Genomic DNA, 19,898 nt, shown 5'->3' with positions numbered 1-19,898 from the left:
GGAAACCAGTGGGGAGCTGGTTTCCATCCCCACTGCTGCCTGAGCAATGCAGCCCATATTTAGCTCACAGAGCCCCACTAAGATACTGCTCTGGAGAGACGGCCATGGATGTGTAAAAAAGACTGAATTTCCTCACATGGACATTAATCCTGCAATGACTGTCCCTGGGATAATTTTCCCCGAGCCACAGCTTCTTGCAGCGCCTCTCAGGAACAAATAACCAGAGCCAGGCAGATAAAATCACTCAGCTCGAGTGATGTGTGTTGGGAATACATGTGTGATCTCTCAGACCCGTCTCATTTCCCCTGTCCTAGCCTGCATGGCTGGCATATTCAGTCTGGTGGAGTAGGAAGGGTAGACACCATCGGGCAGATCTGTACCTGCAGGATGCAGCACAGGCTGCCTCCTGCTCTTGTATCACCTGTCAGCCCACAGGCAGCCCTGACTGCAGCACCCTGTCAGAGAAGCAAACCAAATCAGCATGCAACCCCAAAATAGCTGCAGGTTCTGAATGCAATAATGCCCGTGGTACCTTTTGCTTGGAACGCTTTTCTGCACCTTATCACAGTTTCACCAATGACCTTTATCTGTGAGTCTTGCTTTTCTGACCTTTAGATAAAAAGCTTGCTTTTCAGCTGAGAAATATGGTTGTGCTGTCTCTTAAAGGCACCAAAATTGTTAGGGAAAATACCTATAACTCCAGAGAAAACCTCTTATCGTCCACGCCTTGCTTTTTTGCCGATTTTGAGGATTACTGCTTTGTGCAGATGCAGTGTGTGCACACTGGGAAGGTGGCAGACTTAAATCCATCTATATCACCAGGCGTCACTGTGGTGCTGTCTGTGCCTTTACGCAGAGCGGAGGGGCCGGTCCTGCTGAGGTTGGGAATACTACCTGCACCCCACTTCACGAGCAAGAGCATGGAGCTCCTCTTGGGAGAAGCTTCCCACACCAGCACAAAGCTGGGAGCATGTCTGTGTGTGGGAGCAGCTGTGCAAATGTGTGTCCCCATTTTTCCAAGTGCCATTTCCTTGCAAGCCCCTCATCTGGCACCCAGGACCCCCCAACACTGCAACAGAGCCAGGGTGGGACATATCACCCCTGCCCTGCAGCCCCCAAATAGCTCCACAGTCAAGATTTGGGTAATCCAAGTGCTTGCTCAGCCACCCTTCTTTAACCTTTGTATAAGCCCCATAGGAGTCAAAGAAGCATCCTGGTGTCCTCCCTCATTTGCTGTCAGAGCACTTGCCACACAGTACTGCTTCATCTCCCTCACCAGGCAATCATGCTATCATTGTCTTATCATTCACAAAAGGCATCCAGATCCTGCTGCCACAACCCCAGATGACAATGGAACAACAGAAGGAGCAAAAAAGTGCTGAAAGGAGTGTTCCTGCTCTCAAGTGGAGCTCCAGCTGCCCAGAACCGCTCTGAGGTTTAGGGCTTCCTGAACTGGTCCATGATAGGAAGTTTGTATATGTTGTTTTCCCCAGATTCAGATTAAAGTCTTGAGAAAAGGCTCTACCTTCAGAACAGGTAGGCAGTCACAGGAGCAGTCTACCTCCCCCAGATCACACCAGCATAAGCACCTGGAGCAGCAGAGCCACGACACCCCTTAAAACCTAAAGGCCAACTGGGTGGGTCTCTGCAGTATGCTGGTCACCCCCACCATGTCCAGTAACACTCACAGAAAATGTCCAGTTCCTGCACCTCTCCATACCCTGAGCACCTTCCCAGGAGCACACAGCCATGCTGCTCACCTCTGATCACCTGCACCCTGCCTCCATCAGCAGTTGCACCATGGCCACTCATGCAACATCTCTCCCTTCCCTGCAGACATCAGGGGAAGGACAGACCTCCAAGGAAGAACAGAATTCCCAACATAATGTGCACACTGAGCAGGACAGGGGCGTGCTCCAAGAAAGCTCTGCACAGCCCAATCACACTGCATAGTTTGCACTTAATCAGCAGTGAGACCTAAAAATATTCATAGCATCCTCCAGCTTGCCTGGTAACAGCATAGCAGCTTGCACCTCTGGAACTACACCAGGAACATGCCACAGCGTGTATTTCCACCTGATCTGATACCCTTATCCACACAATAGTCTCCTTCCTTACATGTACCTGTAAAAGACTGTATTGCACATAGCTGGGACCCCCCAACAGTGTAAACAAATTATACGTAGCCCAAGCACACCAGCGCCTTTGAGGTCTTTCCCAATCTGGAAGGTGCTTAAAGCCAGAAAGCAGTCACAATAAATACTTTGCCTAAGAAAGGGGCTTCTCAAACATCACCCACCCCTAGAAGTTGCTCCAGCCCTGCTATGCAGAGAGCCACACTTCCCACAGAAGACCGAGACTGCTCTGATCTGGATAGCTCACAACCTCATCTCAGCTCTTCACTCTTAAATACCTCCTGTGGGTGGCAATGCTAAGAGAGCCCACCTGGCTTACTACTTAGCTGTCCCTGAGTGGTGAGATGGTGCCTGCCTTGCCACAGCCTTTCTGATTTTCCAATCAAAATCAGCTCATGCCTGACTCAAGGCCTCAGAATGTTTAACAGCTAGTATGTTTACAAAGCACTAACCAAATCATACCATATTCATTTTCCCCAGGTGAAACTGAGTCAGAGTGGCTTTGCCTCGTCACCAGGAAGCCACAGAAATCCCTAACGTTCTTTGGACCTCATGAAGAAAAGACCATGATCTTTATCACACCTTGACTCTGACAGCTCCCTAGCAAGCTCCCAGCTTTGTAACTTTGAGCTATTTTTAGCCACTTTTTAACCCTGAGATCCTAGAAGACTGCATCCTGGGAATAACACAGGTGTATTTAAGGCAGACACTGACATGTTTCATATTTGTGAGTTATGATTATCAACACTTTGCTTCTGGAGGATCAGAAAACCTGAACAAATCTAAGCAGATTTCTATAAATGAAGGACTTAGGAAGCTGATGCCACTATTACAACCTAAACAGATCCTCAGAATTGCCCTTGCGATGTAACTTGATTTTGCTCCAAAAACCTTGAGCCCCAAAAGCTAGCTGCATTTTTATGTGCTTTTCACTAACACTTCAGACTCTGCAGCCTGAGCCCAGCTGAGCCCACTCTCTAGAAGGCTTCACGGATGTGCCTGAAGCTCCACACAGCAAAACCACAGCCAAAATGATCTTCACTCCACTGCATCTGCAGACTGGGTTTTTTTCCCAGTGTATCAGATGAAACACATTGACCTGGGACCATGCCTGTGCACAAGCATATCCTCAGCACAAAAGTGACAGGATGGGGAGCACCTGATCCCATCACATGGGGTTAAGCCAGCTGCCTGCAGGAGCAGAGGAAAAAGGCAGAGGCACAGCAAATAGACAATGTACAGGCATGACAGCAGGGGAATGAAGCGTGTAGGGCCAAATCAGCATGCCCTTGGGCACCACGCATGGTCTGCAAGCCTGCCTGTAAAAGGCAAAGGCAGGCAGCACCTCCCAGGTGGGCACTGATGCTGGGAGCCATCAGCACATCAAGCAGCATTAACTGTGGCAGCTGGTTCCACCCCCCAGCTCCCCAGGACACCTTTATCCCCAGGCTGCACCCTCAGAAACTGCCATACTACCCCATTCCAATACTTTCCAGCTGACCTTGCCACTGGATTTCCATCCTGCCGGGCCTCTGACTGAGCACTCACCCATCCTCCCTGATCCTGCAAGGAGGAGAGGCAGCCTTGCATGGCTTGGTGGTCTCCCCAGCACTGGTCCAGTCCCAAGCCCCCCTCTTCATGTGGGCCGACACCCTGTGAGCAAGCTTTGCAGATACTACGCATGGATCAAGTTTCCCCTCTGACAGCAGCCTCCTGGCACACCTCTGGCTTCTCGGAAAGCAGGACACAGCCCTGCAGACCACGCAAGCCTTTCCTGGACATTCTTCCCAGCAGCCTGATTTCCCCAGAGAGACAGGTCACAGCCTCCATGGGTTTGATCATTGCTCTGGTTTGGACATCCTTGAGAACTCCCCACTTTCAGGAAGGCTTTTCAACAGCCTTTTAAGGTTGCCAAGTCACAGCCCTTTAGCAAAACAGCAGAGCAATGCAAGAAGATGCAAAGGTCAAAGCAAGCCAGAAATGTGGTGCTTTACAACAGGCTGAAGGAGCCCGGCCCATTGCCTCACCTCTCCTTATGCAAGAGCAGAAACATACTGCTGTGGCATTGAGCCACATTTGCATGGTGACATAGTGCTTCATATAGTATCCCTGCTCCCAATGCTGCTGAGACTTCGATATCCATCTCTATGCGTCCTCCTGCTTTCTGACCATGAGAAGAGACAATGAGCAAGAAAAAATGAGCAAGGAGGAATAGAAAAGAAAAAAATATTGACATAAGAGGAGTCAATATTCTCTTGGTTGTATTTTCTCTAATTGGCATCTCATAGTGGCACAGTCAAGCTTTCTTGTTGCATTCACATATTTTTTAAAAGGTTCCCAAGACCATCAGAAGGACCTTTTGCTCTGAGCCAGGACCACTGATGCAGGCTGGCACATGGACCTTACCAGCCATATGTATGGCAGTCTGCAACCCAGTTCATGCACAGCAATGCCTCCTAGTTTGCAGGTAGTTATCAGAGGACTGGAGCACCTCCCGTATGAAGATAGCCTGAGGAAGCTGGGGCTGTTCAGCCTGGAGAAGAGAAGGCTGCGTGGAGACCTCATAGCAGCCTTCCAGTATCTGAAGGGGGCCTATAGGGATGCTGAACAGGGACTCTTCATTAGACTGTAGTGACAGGACAAGGGGTAATGGGTTAAAACTTAAACAGGGGAAGTTTAGATTGGATATAAGAAGGAAATTCTTTCCTGTTAGGGTGGTGAGGCACTGGAACAGGTTGCCCAGGGAGGTTGTGAATGCTCCATCGCTGGCAGTGTTCAAGACTGGGTTGGACAAGGCCTTGGGTGATATGGTTTAGCATGAGGTGTCCCTGCCCACAGCAGGAGGGTTGGAACTAGATGATCTTAAGGTCCCTTCCAACCCTAACGATTCTATGATTCTAAATACATCTATAATCATACACAGCTAAAACAGATGTGTAGGCTCAAGGATACTTTCTGGACAGCCATTCATTTGTAGAGGAGATGGGTCAAACACATCCACTCCCAGACTTTTACATGTATGCAAACACACACATGCAAGCATTGACGCTAATCTTCACACCTCAAATCATCCATGAAATCCTCACCCTCACTCCACAAAAACAATGCAAAACCTCCCACCATTCAGGCAGTTACTTCACAAGAGACAGCTTGCTTCTGAGGACAGGAAGCCTTCAGCTCTTCCCAACATCTTTTCCCATCAAATACCCATATAGGCCAGAAGCAGTTCATTTGAACAGTGACAAAACCATCCACCACCTTACCTAAGCAACCAAGAGGCACCTCCACAGGGAGGCCAAAAATCCCAGCCTTTTGAGCATTTTACAGTGCTGCAGACTCTCTCTTTCTGTGCAGAGGGGATGCAGGAACCTCATTCATAAATGAGTGTACAGTCAGTTTTCCAGGCAAGTTTATTCCAAGTTTGGGTCTCCACAGGCTAATTGAAAGAATAACAATCTCAGTCTGAAAAAAATTAAGGAATCTTTTCAACAGCTGAGAAATATTTCCATACACAACATGTAATCATTGTGCAAATCAGAGCATTAGTGGAGAAACAAGCAAGCCCTTGGACAATCAGACACACACTGCATGCTGTAGGATTTCAGAAATGGGTTTGTGCTATGAGCCTCCAATACAAGACCTCTGATCTGGCTGCATGCTGCAGCTGTATGGGCACCAGCACTGTGGAAGTGAGCCAAATCTGGCAGGACAGTAATACCCAGGAAGTGGCACTGGTTTGGAGACAGAAGTGCTGAAGCCTTGCAGATGCAGCCTGCCACAACAGAGCTTGTCCTTTCCAGGAGGAACCAGTCCCTGGAGTCCCTTTGATGTCAGTGACCTTCTTCAGCTGAGTCAGGAACAGTAGCAGTTTCGTGGAATTGTGCTCCTTGCACCCATTCCTTGTGGAAACATCTCCTGTGTTACTCAAAAGAAGTCCTTCAGGTCCCAGCAGGCTGGCCTGAGTGCACCTTTAACAGATCAGATGAATAATGAGCCATTGCCTAGGCATCTTGTGGCTGCTGTGTTTCAGAAAGACTGAAAAGACAAGATTCTTGTCTTTCTAGGGTTAGATGAGCAGCTCATTAGTACAAACTGTAGGGAATATTTGCCCTAGCAAGGAGTTTGAACTTTTTCCTTTAGCAGAGTCCAATGTCATCTGGCAATGCCCGAGCTCTTCTCTTGCCTCCCAGACACATCAGGTTAATGGGGGCTGTCCCACATCTCCCTGCTCTCCATAAGGATCAGGGCCTTGATCTGTACCTTACAGATGCAGGTAAGTCCAGAGGGATGGAGTAGTCAAGGGGGACATGGGTTGGCACTCAACTTGGTTCCTCTCCAAAACCTGTTACACCAAACACTTCGAAAGCATCTTCAGTTTCTTAGCTTAAGTCCTCCACACTCTGTCCCTGCATCTGCTCTCTCCCATCTCCTTACTCACTTTCTTCACTCCTTTGCAGACGAAGAAATAGGGCATAAAATGAGGCAGTGATGGTGGGATTGGACATGGGACAGGAGGCAATGACATCCTACAGAAAAGAGTACTGAATATCTGCAAAGTGACTGTATTCAGGATTCTGGCATAAACTGTTGTACACATAAATGGTAAGTGCTGGAAAAAGCTTCAAGAAATATTCAGCATTGTCTCCTATTTTGTTGCTGAGCCTGAAAGAGAACAAACCCAAAAAGGGTTTTTAAAGCTTGCCTAAAGACTCAAATATCCAGGATACCCTGGTCCCTCCCTTGCAGAGAAAACAAAACCAGAAACAAAACCACCAACCCACCCCCCCCCCAAAACTAAAAGAAAACACCAACCCCAAACCCCACAACATTCCAAAGGCTTTCTGATAACACAGGAAGGTTTCCTATAAATACTTGAGCTGCAACTTTTCTATATCTTCCCTAAGCTACTCAATCCATTTTTTTCACTATTTCTCCAGCACCTCCATCTGCCTAATCCTACCTGCATCTTCACTGAAGAGCAGTGCTGGCTACCAGCCGCAGTGAAATCATCACTAGGAGTGATTCGGAGAAAACTCCAGGAACAAATTCACCAACAGTTTCAAGTTGACAAGCAGGTATTCTTTATTGGCGCCGGGAGACACGGGGGATAGCTCCTCCTAACGTGTGTCCCCGAATTGCTATACAGGTCATCCTTATATGGTCACTGAGCATATTACATCATTTTCCAAAAAGTTTCCGGCATGCATACAAAAATGTGGTGGTCTTTAAGGGTCGTTGACTTTTCCCAACAAGCTGAATTAACATTACAGACATAGCAATCATCCTGGCCTTCTACTTATCAGTTAGTTTAACTGCTCTCATCCTGGACATCTGCTAGTCCGGGATACTCCCTAGTAGATACTTACACCAGTTTAATGGCTTTATTAACACCCCAAACATAGCAATCATCCTGTCCTTCTTCTTATCAGTTAGTTTATCTGTGCCCACCCTGGACATCTGGTAGTCCCAGATACTCCCCATCCCCAGGTCCTGTCCTTCTGTTCTGCTTTTCTCACACCTTTTGTACTAGGGTCCTGAGGGCCTGAAACTATGTCAACTACCTTCAAGCACCGCAGTTATTTTCCATTACAAAGCCATCAAATTTAACATTACTTAGAACTGATTACATTTTGGACTTTTGTGCCTCTTTGTCTCAGGAGCAAACACCACCTCTAACCTCATGCTTAAGCACCCATGACTATGGAGAGTTAGAGACTAGCAGCTTTTTAGGAGTCAAGACCTCCTAATAGGATCTTCTAACAGGACCTGTGCTGTTATGTGATCCATATCTCAATGCATTTCAGCACAGTAAACATCAGCACTTTGGAAATACTAGAAAGGTAGATAAGAAGGCTTTTCAAAAGTGTAAAGGAAAATACAAATATTTAAGAGGGATCTAAAAACCTTTCTGGAGTTATAGCAAGAAACATCAGCCTGCAGCAAAAATAACAGCCCAGAAGACATGTTCATGGTGTCCTCTGCTGCAGAGCCATGACCTGCCTTAGTTGTCATGGACACCTCTCCACCCCACAGCCTGCTCTGCAAAGGCTAAGATGCAGAGGGAGTGCCATCAACTCTCTGTAGCTGCTGCCATCCCTCTGGAACAGAAGGCTCTGGTTGAGGATGTTCATCTGTGGGAGATGATCTAAGTTCCTTTTCTTAACCTCTGGAAGGTGATATTGAGGACTGACTCCAGATGGCTTGCAGCCATGACACACGATCTTCACACACTACTGTGCTGCCAGAAGAGATAACCCCTCTAAGGAGATGAGCTCTAATGGACTTTCTCCCACATCCCAGTTGTGTTCTCCCTTCCCGAAAACCATCTGAAGATTTTTGTCCTCAAACTCCCTGACATTTCCAGATACCCATATGCTCCCTGCAATGCAACTGTGGCAGGGGCACGGATGTGAACGTGTACCTGATATCTGGATGTTCATTCAGGTTTCTGATGAACCTCAGTAGGTCACTGACGTTGTTGCTATATTTGAATGATCTTCCTTTCTTGGGATTTTCCATGATGTTCAGAACATCTCTGTTAATCTGAAAAAAAAAAAAGCACACAGATGATTCTCTGCCTTTCACACACCACAAAAGCAGCACATCTACCTCCACTCACCACACCTACTGCCTTTCTGCAGAGACATCATCTTGCATGAGTAAATCTTGTAACTCTTAAAAGCGTATTCCCCAACACGAGCAGAAGAGTTCACTCTGCAAGGCAGGTACCACACAGACCCCCTGATTTTGCTGTTTCCCATCTATGGCATTTGCACTAGGATGTCAACATGGAACAGGAGATTTTCATGCATGCCTGTAGGGCAGGGGGAGACTTGGAAGTCTTGATCCAGTTGTGCCACTGGTGAAAGGACCACATGGGCTGCTGCATTGAGCCAAGACTGTCATATCTCAAACACATGCAGCACGTCTTTCCAAGATGCTCCCTGCAAAAACAAGCCTGGTCTCACTGCTTTTGAGACAATCTAACAAAACATATTTGCCAGGAATTTGCAGGCAGCAAAGGCCAGAGGTCACCAACAAACACCCTTGAAGGTTTGCCAGCTAATTCTATCATAAGTATCCCCTACTAACACCCCAGTCAACAGAGCTCCCTTTACCACCAATGCTTTTAGTCTTGGGTACTCTGATTACATGGCTTAAATTTAATTGTTTCCTTCAGTTACCTGTATTTGCTACTTTTGAAGCTTCTTTTTCCAGTTAAAGTTTTAAATGGGGCTTTTTCCTAAATAGGAAAAGCTTCTGCCTAAGTGTTTCACTCAAACCTTGTACTAATTCAAAGAGAAGAGGATTACTTCCTTGGTCTACCATGGACAAGGAAAACTTTCAGTAGCATTAGGAGCTTGAAAGACAGCTTTCTGATTGTGGAGATCTTTGACTTTATTCCATATAGTCTTCAGGAAATTGAACCTGCTGTGGAATTAGATGATTCATTAGCTGCAACAGGACATTGCTGTTCCCAGCACTACAGGCAAATTCCTACCAAAAACTTTCCCTTTGTACTCCCAGGACTTACATCTGTTTGCTCCAGAAATACGGATGTACGCTCAAACCTTCCAAGCCTCATTCATCATGAGACACCAGGCTACTTACAAGATCCAGAGCCTCCTTGTAATCTGGGGAATCGGCAACTAAATCTTCAGCACTGACTTGCTGAAGGGGCTTCCTACCCCATGTTAAAACATACAGCACAAGACTGCTGAGGGCCTGCAAAGAAACACATCACTGTTCACATGCCAGATGTGTGAAACTTCTTACCAAATGGAGAAGGACTGTTATTCCTAAATAAGCTGACTGTATATGTGAACACGCATGTGCACCTATAGATGTGCAGAAGTCTGCAAATACATAGAAACACAAACTTGGAAGCTGTATGCACAGAGGAGGCAGGCACCATAATCATGTTCACAGGGTTCTCTGGATATCCTATCACCAGCTATAGCCTTGCATCCTAGCCACTATCATCCTGAGGCAGTGCTTTGGGCTTTCCCAGAAATCAAAATGGTTTCTAATTGAGGACACAGAAAGGCTTCCCCCTAGGTTTCACAGCTACAGAAAATATCAGAGAACACCTGACATTTTAAACCATTCATTGATTTGCAGAGAAGTTACCTCTAAATCTGAGTTTACAAGCTCTTGTTTGTCTTCAATCAACCTCCTTTTATTATTGAAGTCAGCAAGGTAAATTTTGCCACCTAAATCTGAGGAAATAATAAACAAATTTTATGGGGAAAATGTTAATGGTGGAAAATGTAACAGTCTGTCATTGACTTCTGGATGGCCCCTTCTTTAGAAAACAGTTCTCTGATGAGATCTGCTGTGGGTTAATCTGACTGCAAAGATCTGGAAAGAAGGACAGGTCTATTGAGACATGCAAAGTTCTGTTTTATTTGGCTGTCCGCAAACATATCTATACTCACTCAAAGAGGAGCTCTAATGCCATAGACATCCCATTCTGCATAAAGACATCTGTTTTTTGTTTTGTTTTTTTTTTTTACAGACAGCTATGAAGCATCTTCTCTACACTACAGACATCAAGAAAGCAAAATGAAAACACTGAGAAAGCAAAGGATAACCTATCAAAAAGTTGCTGGGATGCAGATCCTGGTGAGCAAATCCAAGGGAGTGCAGCTCCCTCACTGCCTGGAAGATCATCCTCAGAGCACCTTTGCAATCCATTTGGCCTTCTGTTTCCTGCAGATGTTGTTCAAGATTTTTCTCCCAGAGGGGGAAGCGTAAGTACACGTAGCCTTTTGCTTTCTCAAACTGGAAGAGCTTCAGTTCACAGTTATTACATTGTTCAAAGAACCTTTTCTCTTTGTCACCCTCTGTACTGGAGCTTATTCTTACTGCCACCTCTGTCCCACTATGGATCCCAAGGTAGATGCCACCTTGAGAAGTATTCTGGATTCTCTGCTGGATATATTGATGTCTTCAGTTTGCCAATCATAGGACCAAGTCCTCTTCATTAGGTTGCACGGCACTCTGCAGTGGTGTCCAGCCACTTTCTGCTTTGGAGTTCACATCTGCCCCTTTCTCCAGCAGCTCCAGCACATCTTTTTTAATTACTGTCCCTCACAGCAGCATTTAACTTGAAGGCAAGGTCTTCCTCTGTCTCTGTGCTGGAAGGGATCGATGCCTCCTGCTGGCTGTGAGCTGTAGCCTCCATGGTGGTCAGAGGGAGGGCTCTGTACCTCTGACTTTCATCACCTGAGCTCAGGCATCCCACTGAAGGATGGGACTGGTGCAGTGCTCAGTACTTTCATCATGGTGGATGCTCTGGGTTTGGCTGAAGCACACTGCGTAAGATAGGCTGCTATTTCAAGGGCTTTGTGGACTCAAAACTAATTAGTAAACAGAAAAGTTTATTAGACTGTGAAATATCACATTTATGTTTGATGTCTTGCAGGTCTACCTGAGAAGCAACTAACAGCAATGCTAAGTGCCAGCCAAGAGAACTATGTCTTGGTGAGAATCACCACTTCAGTACTAATCCAGACATAAGTACTCATTAAGTTTGCTTGCCTGGTCTCAGCGTTAATTACAGCCCAAGCAGACATCCCTTGGGGTGCCTGGGTGAAGGGATGGGGGAGAACCCACTGTTTTCTTGCTATAAATGCTATTTCAGACTTATTACAGGTTACCTAAGAAATCATCCCTCAGCGATGCTTTCAGGTTGGAAAGCACAGCAGACAGGCAGAGACAGGCATTCCCCTTCAGTTTTGGATGGCAGACACACACACAGTCCTGGAGAGTCCCCAGTCTGATACCTGGAATGAGACAGAAAGCCAGCATTAATCCCTCCTGCTTCCATAGGCAATTAGGAGACCCTATCTGAGTAGAAGCCCTTCCTAAGCTTTTCATGACATTACGAGGTTAGTCAGGTAGAACCTGATCTTTTTCTATCTATCTAGTATCTAGTAGAGCTGGAACTCCAATACCCATTCTCCTGACTGTAAAGGCTGGTCCAAGTGATCAGCACTTCCAGGAGTCACTGTTTGACAAGCTGAACTGGAAATAAATTATCTAAGGTGATCAAAAAAAGGGACAGAGAATTCCAACGTTTTAAAGGCAAAGTATAAATTCACAAGGATTGACCCTCAGGAAAGCCAAGGCCAGCGGAAAATAAATACCCTATTTCATTGATTTAGATGAATTTCATTCCCATGAAGTAACTTCTATGCCTTTTGCCACATACAAAAAAAAAAAAAAAAACAAAACAAAACAGAAAAACCAAAGGTTACTTTCATGGCTGGAAAAACAACACAACATCCCTTGCGCACGGCGGGGCTCAAGCTCCTTGCTTCTTTGGGGAAGTCAGACGCCTGGGGAGGCGGAAGGCAGGAGCTGCGCGCTTTCCCTCTGTGCCGAGCCGCAGGACGCCCGACACTACGAAACGTTTTAACGTTTCTATCCCGCCCCGCTGACTTTTGGCCAGGAGCTGTTTGCGTCTGAGCACCAGCCGATATGCAGGGTCACGCAATGCTGCCTAGCGTCACACGCCACCACCCACGAGGGAAGGTGAGAAAGGCACTCTCTGCCCAGGCAAAACCCCAGGCATGGCTTAAAATGCCTTCAAAGCCAAGGAGCAGGTTTTCTCAGCAGCCGCTTTTCACTGCTGTTTCCTAGCAATTATCTCCAGATAGTATTTGCTTCCCAGCAAAGTCTGCAAGTATGTGCTGTCCCTTCCCCCAGCAAGGAGCATTTTATCCACTACATGGGGGTGCTGCAGTTTTGGAGGGTGTTTAGCAACAATTTTTAACACACAGCAGAGCGCTGATGAGCAGGTGCTCTCAGGGAACAGTCCCCCACACATAGATCCTGTTTGCAAATGTATGCTCAGCAGTGGTTCAGGAGCTGAAGGTTCAGACATTAAATGAGCCAGTGCTGGAGTTCTGGGGAGGGAGGGTGTCCTGGGTTCAGCTGTAACAGTTATTTTTCTCCTTCTTAGCAGCTGGTGCAGTGCTGTGTTTTCTGCTTTGCCCTGAGAACGGTGCTGACAACACACCAGCGTTTTAGTTGTTGCTAAGTAATGTTTACTCCGATTAAGGACTTTTGAGTCCTTAATGCTGTGAGAGTGAGGAGGGGCACAAGGAGCTGGGAGGAAGCAGAGACAGGACACCTGACCCAAACTAGCCAAAGGGGTATTCCATACCACAGCATGTCATGCCCAATACATAAACTGGAGGGAGTTACCCGGAAAGCCCAGATCACTGCTCAAGTTGGGCTGGGTATCAGTTGGCAGCGGGTGGTGAGCAGTTGTATTGTGCATCACTTGTTTGTTGTTTTCTTTTTCCCTTTTATATTCTGTCCTCTTGTTACTTCCCTTATCATTATTAGTGGTAACAGTAGTAGTAGTTTTGTATTATACTTTAGTTATTGGGCTGTTCTTATCTCAACTAGTGGGATTTACATTCCTTTGAATCTCTTCCCCATCCTTCCAGGAGCAGCGGGAGGTAAGAAGGTAGGGAGTGAGTGAGCGGATGCTTGGTTCTGAGTTACTGTCTGGGCTTAAACCACAACAGAGGGAGGGGCAGGAGTTTTGGGGTTTTCTTTGGGATGCAAGAAATTGGGTTGGGGTTTATATTTAAGCATTTCCTCACCTTTTGGTAAATCCATCCACATGAGGAAACTTGCCATGCTGCTAAATTTCATCCAGGGAACCACTGAGCTCCAGGTCCGTTTATACCTCAGCTGATGTGTTCCAACCCTACCCACATTGGCAAGCAGGCAGTTCCCTGCTGCCCAGGCACTGTCCTTGTAGGCAGCTCTGTGTAAACAAGTACTGCCTGAGGAAGTCCAGTCTTCCAGCCCTGCATGCTAAGCGTGTGCAGGAAACGCGTAACAGAGCCCAGGCTGTGACATGCCACCCACTTTCCCCCACTGCCTTCTAATGTGAGGTAAGTTCACCAGCATGCAGAGCTCATGCAGCCTCCGCAGCCTCCTCCACCCAGCTGTGCCAGCTGCAAGATTCATACCACACTTGAAACAGGGCTGAAATTGTACCAATGAATTCATGCCTGGCTTTTCATGATACACTGATGATACTGGTTGTGTTTGAGGGAACAAAGGAGAACGATCAAAGCACTAAAGGATGAGTTATCTGACAGCTTGGCAAAGTGACCATTTGGTTACCTAACTTGGCAAAAGAGCCAACTTTTAAGGTGTCCTAAAGTGAACTACCTTCATTATAATACTTAAAATCACAACAAAGGTCAAAAAGACCCTGGGCCAGTTGAAGACCCCTCCTCTGAGCATAGGTGGTGATTAGAAGGAATGACACAGCAGATATTATAATTATATGTAGATTACAACCAATCACTGTATCTGGGAGTGTACTACCTTATAACGTCTGTGTATAAACGTAACAAAGAGAGTCTGCATTCATGGACTTGATTTGGGTAACAGGCCACCCAGCACCCCAGCCTGAATCAACTCAGTATCACTTCCAAGAGTGTGGAATTGGTTTACTGCACACTGGGCATGAATCCGCTTTTTGGACAACATTATTGCATGCACAAACTGGCATCCACATATATACACAGAGGGATGGATACAAACACAAGGGTGTGAATGCAGAAACATACCCTAAAGGGGTACAGGGATGCAAGTTTTACAAGCATATCCAAATCTCCATGTACATCTACATTGCTTGCTCACATCTGCATGCCAGCTTTCACAAAAGCTCTACCTATGCATGAGTCACATAGTCTTTGTACCTAACCATCATATTGTATAACCTGCTCTCCACAGCATGCAGAGCATCAGCAAGGTCTAGGAATATCCTGCAGCCTCTGGGTGGAACTTCATAAGGTTTGTATTACTACAGGAGACCTTGACACAGCCGCACAGGGACAAAGACCATGAAAACTCAGGGACCAATCTCAAATGATGCTCAAGGCTGTCAGGATGCCATTTTAATTCACAGAAATTTGCTGAACTCAGTAGCATCTCTCCCGGTTCAACCAGAGCTGGGGCTTAGGCTGCCAGTGTTTAATCATCTACCACTCTTCACAGGCTGTAAAAGAGATAAACCAGCAGAGCAGGGGCACATCACAGGTTCAGAACCAACAATAAAGATGTAAAAAAAAACAACCAAAACCCCAGCGTTATGATACACAACAATACGATGTCACCCAGCCACAAAAGTACAAAAGCCTTCTTCAGCTTGCTGATTTAGTTTAAGTAGTTTGTTATAGTGGGAAGATAAGAAACCCTAGGATGGTAGGAACCCAAATTCTAGGATGCTAGGAACAAGGTTTTTGCAACAGGCAGAAGTGTCCTGTGCCTGTACCCGAGCAAAGAAGGATTTGGTGGTAACGCTTTCCCTCTCTCTCATGGCTGATCCAAATTGCTTTCCACAGAGTCATAATTTTAAACTCTTTGTCCCTGTGACAGACAACTTATGGGGAATAGAAGGGCCTCAGAGGGTTTCTAGAGCAGAGGAGTCACAGAGCTACTCTCTACAACCATTCCAGTAGTCTCTGGGCTGCGTAGTTCCTGCTGTATTTGCCCTTATGCAGACTCCTTATTTACCACCCCATTCACAGGGAGCCAGAAGACAAGCTGCTGAAACACAGTCATCAGCGACATCAAGGGTGCAACATAGCAATTCTTTTTCCTCCATCCTGATGGACCTACACCCATTTTGCAACCTTTTCCCAGAGATAACATCTCTGAGCATCTGTGCCCTGACCAACAGCTACAATTAAACATGAGGTAAAACACAGCCGCAAAAACTGCCTGCCAAAGTCAAAATAATTTTAAAAGTATCTAGGAATAGTAGCATGGCTTTTTTAATTCATGTTCCCTGTACTTGCTTCCTTATTTTATTTCCAAAAGGGAATGTCCCAGGGTTTATATGCTTGGCCACACTGATGTGACTTTCAGTGCTGGAACACAGCCCTGAAAAATAGTCCACAGAGAGATGCAATTTAAACACTGACTGGTGATGTGGTCCACACAGGAGCATCAAACACATTTCACTTTACTGTGGAGTATTTTTACATTTATTAATCTGCATTTGCTAGGTTTTTAGACTGCTGTTCAGTCCTCATCACCACAAATAAAAAAGAGCAGGGGATCTGCTAGCAGGAGTGGGCTGGGAAGAAGAGGTTAGGACCTTACCATGTAGGGCACTGTGTACCAGTCCCTGAGCAAGAAGAGCAGAGGGGATCCATCAGAAACATCCCAGATCAGCCAAAACAGGTCATACAAGGAGCCAGGCTGAGGACCTGAGCTTAAATGCATTTCCTAAGCAGCAGAGGTGGCTCTACAACAGCATTTCTCCCAGCTGTTGCTCATCCCCAGCTTCTCCCCACAGGCTGAGATCAGGCTGCAACAGCACCATATCAGAGCAGCCTCCAGCACAGGCAGCCCAGCCCTAGGGAGGCAGGAGGGCTGCAGAGCCCAGCACTGCCCTCAGCACCCCAGCACTAGCAGAAAGCATAAATATTATCAATCTTTTCTCAGTTCCCAAAGCACCATGTGGATAAGAATCCCTGCGCACAGCTGAGCCTGATTGGTAACCTTGACATTTTGCTGCATGTGTACTGGGAGGGAGGGTGAGCCGTATGGAAACACATCACACGTGATTTCTACGCTTTATTCAGGCTAAGGCCTTGAAGCAAGAGCTGCAAAGTGGGAAGCAGTGTGATACAGCTGCTCCCTTCCTGCCAGCTGGCACAGAGGCTGCTGAGCACTGCAGACCACTGGATAAGGTGTTTGTGGTATTTCAAATAGTGCATCCCATTTGCTGGTCAGCTTCCTTCAAAAATATATTTAAATGACATTTTAGAGCATTTATTTGAAGATTGTCTTTAAAATTTGCCTGCATGTGTGTTGTTATGCATGTGTACCCATTGCTGTGCATGCGCTCCGAAAGTTCAGCATCCATACACCTGCCCAAATACTTCTCTTCATGGGGCCACTCTTGCACTTATGCGTATGCCCTAAGGCCACACCAAAGGCTGCTCAGTCCTGCCGGAGTGGTGACCCTGGCCATAGGAGGAGACAGAATGCCTGAGGGACAGTGTCACCTCAGCAAGCTGCTACTGGGAACACACTGGGTCCCAGGGCAGAGGGAAACCTGTGGTTTTTTCCACCAAATAAATCCACCCCCCCCCATCCCAGCTCATGGAAACCTGGCCCTGGAGCAAGTATGTGTCATGCCTGGGGGAGGCAGCCCCAGCCCCCACATTTGCTCTCTGGAGCTCAGATCTCTGCTGCTTCCAAATTTGCAGCCTCCGCCCTGGGAAACTTCAGCCGTGGTTTGTTGGAAGCAACCGCAGCCAGCCGTGCCCAAAGGAAGTCATGGGAAGCTTCAGCTCCTCTTTTTCAATGAGATTTTGTGAGTTGGGGTTTTTTATGCCCCCAAAGCTTTAAAGGTTTTGCTGTATTACCACCGGGTTTTGCCAGCAATCACGGAGGATATGCCAGATGCAAGCATGGTTTTATTGGCTGAGTTTTCTCTTTGGGAAGCATTTCAGACTTGCAGACATGAAACTGTGCTAGAAATGGGATACTCCAGTATCACTTGTGAAATCTGAGTGCTACCACCAAGGTTGAGACTTGGCCTGGGCCGTCCATCTCTATGCATGGAGCATGAAGAATGGACATAACCCCAGATTTCCATCTAAAGAAAGCTCAAAATATTTTAATTCTTATTTTTTTCTTACTTTATTTTTTGTTGGTCAACTTAAATATTTTTTCAGTTGAGAACTGGCTTTAAATGAGCTTCAAGGTATGCAAGACAAAATATTCATTTTTTTTCAGTTAGCAGCTGCATTTAGAAAAAAAAACAAACAAACCACTATTTTTTCTTTCTAGATGCTTCTAGACTGTTTGACTACTCTTAAGTGTTTCTTGCCAGATAATTTAAATGCTTCCTGGACACCTTTCAGCTCGTTTCTTTCCTCTGACAGGCACTAAGGTATACACACAGACTACTGCGATTACAAATCACCTGTCTTGTAAGACAGGGCCATGTCTAATGAATATTGAATAAAAGATAAGGGAAAGTTTAAACTGCCTTCCTCCAGTTGGGTGAATGACGACTACGGGGAATAGGGATGGAGGCGAGACACTGTATCTTACAATGAATGATGAACCTTGGACTCTGCATGGCTGCATTAGAAGGAATGTAAGCCTTTGTTATAGATGCAGTTGCTTGTAAAATGGCTTTTTAATGGCAGAGGCTGGCTTGTGCTAGCACTTGGGACCTAAGTGTTCCTGAATTACAGACACCTGTGATGCCAGCTCTTCCCACTGTCCTCCTCCACTGACACAGGCTAGTTAATGCTGGCTTTCAAAACACACAATAAGAAGATAACTTAACTTAAAAATGTGTTCTGTTTTTATTCAGAGCATTAGCATCTCTGAGCCGCACTTGAATACTCCCCTCCCTGCAGTGCTCTTGCCACAGGAAGCCCTGCAGTGATCCCGCAGTCCCTGGAGTTCTGCACACCACGCACCCCTCTCCCCTCCCTAAAGCATCCCATAGGGACACGGGACTGCTCAGACCTCAGAAGCAGCACTGCAATAGAGGTAGGATGTCTTCTAATAACCACTTTAATATCAGATCCTTTGTCCCTTGTAAATGAATTGTCATCAGCTGAGTTATTGATAAAAATCAAATATTATTTATGACATTGACCCAAAAGCAGTTTTTGCAGATAGCAGCCTTCATTTGAATCCTCCCATGCTTTTGAGACAGTGGTCTATTACTGATACTAAATAGATATTAGGATCTGCAGTCTTGTAAAGTGCTCAGAAAATGGTGAGCAAAACAAACAGTACTGAACACCCTAGCAATTAATATACTAAAAACTTAATCTCTGCTTCCATTCTTGCTGTGAGCTGTTCAGTTCTCTTAAGTAAGCCAAATACCTTGAAGCTTTACTCTTCACAAGTCTTCCCCTTCCTTTTCTGTTCCTGACACTGCAACTTTTAAAGCAACTGTGAATGCACCTTGACCCATTCAACACAATCAGCTTTTCTTAGCATTCTTGCAAGTCATCCAAAATTAGAATGTAAAAATTAATTGAAAACCCACTACCAAAAAAAAAAAAAAAAAAAAAAAAAAAAAAAAAGCATGTTCTCACAGTATTTTCCTTTTTACATTTTATTTTATAATGACAATATTATGTCAGTAATGAAAATGGACCATGGTGCATCTTTCATTTCAGTAACACAACGAAGCTGGTTCCAGTTGTAAAAATAAATAATAAATAAGAAAGCAGCTAAAATCTCCCTGTAAACCCAGTCAGGACCCACTGAAGCTCAGAGGTAGAACCAGAATGGGGAAAGTGGAAAAGGACTCAGAATAACATCCCAAACTGGTCCTCCATCCCTTGCTCTGCTCAAACAGCTGCGAAAAGCCCGAGTTATCCTGTGCTCCAGTGGAAGTTTGAAGGGGTGGGTGAAAGATGGTTCCCTTGGCAAGTAGTGAGCACCAGCAAGATAAGGACCACCAGGTTTGATCTTTAAAGATAAATTGAGGCACATGTACAGCCCCAGGCTGTCTCAGCATGAAACTATGCTGGTAGCATGTTCCTCATGACCCAGCATGGGATACTGTGAGCTCCCCATCACCCACCCAAGTGCCTACTGGCACCGTTGCTGGCAAATGGGATCAACAGCTTTCCAGAGCAGCTGCAGAACCCAGAAATTCCTGCTTAGAAGGGCTTTCTGAAAAGCTCACCCCACAACTCTGAGCTGCTAAAATATCCTACAGAGCCCTGAGAC

General features: G+C 46.0%; 2 protein-coding genes across 5 annotated transcripts in view; one reads left to right on the top strand and one right to left on the bottom strand.

Moving 5' to 3' along the window:
- The first annotated feature begins 836 nt into the window (after positions 1–836).
- The window catches only part of TMCO1 (transmembrane and coiled-coil domains 1), a 180,995-nt gene continuing 161,933 nt past the window's right edge, over positions 837–19,898 (top strand). Inside the window, exon 1 of the mRNA XM_057427255.1 lies at positions 837–842. The gene's annotated coding sequence lies outside the window, so the exon portion shown is untranslated. The remainder of the gene's footprint in view (positions 843–19,898) is intronic.
- On the bottom strand, positions 5,528–11,105 carry RNASEL (ribonuclease L). Of its 4 annotated transcripts, XR_008974656.1 has the most exons (6): positions 10,730–11,105; positions 10,266–10,354; positions 9,747–9,860; positions 9,449–9,566; positions 8,557–8,678; positions 5,528–6,797 (listed from the first exon to the last, which is right to left on the bottom strand). XR_008974656.1 is itself a non-coding variant. In XM_057427256.1 (5 exons), exons 1-5 carry the CDS (start codon positions 10,830–10,832, stop codon positions 6,662–6,664), a joined length of 564 nt encoding a protein of 187 aa, XP_057283239.1. In that variant the 5' UTR covers positions 10,833–11,105; the 3' UTR covers positions 5,528–6,661. The 4 variants fall into 4 exon arrangements, 1 of the variants encoding a protein (XP_057283239.1); XR_008974654.1 differs by having other exon boundaries at positions 9,449–9,860; XM_057427256.1 differs by lacking the exon at positions 9,449–9,566.

This window comes from Pezoporus wallicus, unplaced genomic scaffold (genome assembly GCF_028554395.1).
Source record: "Pezoporus wallicus isolate ANWC-B61680 ecotype Strahan unplaced genomic scaffold, APGP_CSIRO_Pwel_v1 scaffold_7107, whole genome shotgun sequence".
Taxonomy (NCBI): Eukaryota; Metazoa; Chordata; class Aves; order Psittaciformes; family Psittacidae; genus Pezoporus; species Pezoporus wallicus.
Note: the sequence above shows the minus strand (reverse complement) of the source record. Positions and strands in the feature narration are given on the sequence as shown.

Bases quoted from the DNA above. Each gene is read 5' to 3' on its own strand.
- RNASEL (XM_057427256.1), bottom strand. From the start codon at position 10,832: ATGGATTGCAAAGGTGCTCTGAGGATGATCTTCCAGGCAGTGAGGGAG. The intron at 8,679-9,746 runs GTAAGTAGCCTG...TTTTTTTTTCAG, and splicing joins ACAAGGAGGCTCTGGATCTT to ATTAACAGAGATGTTCTGAA. The intron at 6,798-8,556 runs GTACACGTTCAC...GTTCTCTTTCAG, and splicing joins AATGAACATCCAGATATCAG to GCTCAGCAACAAAATAGGAG.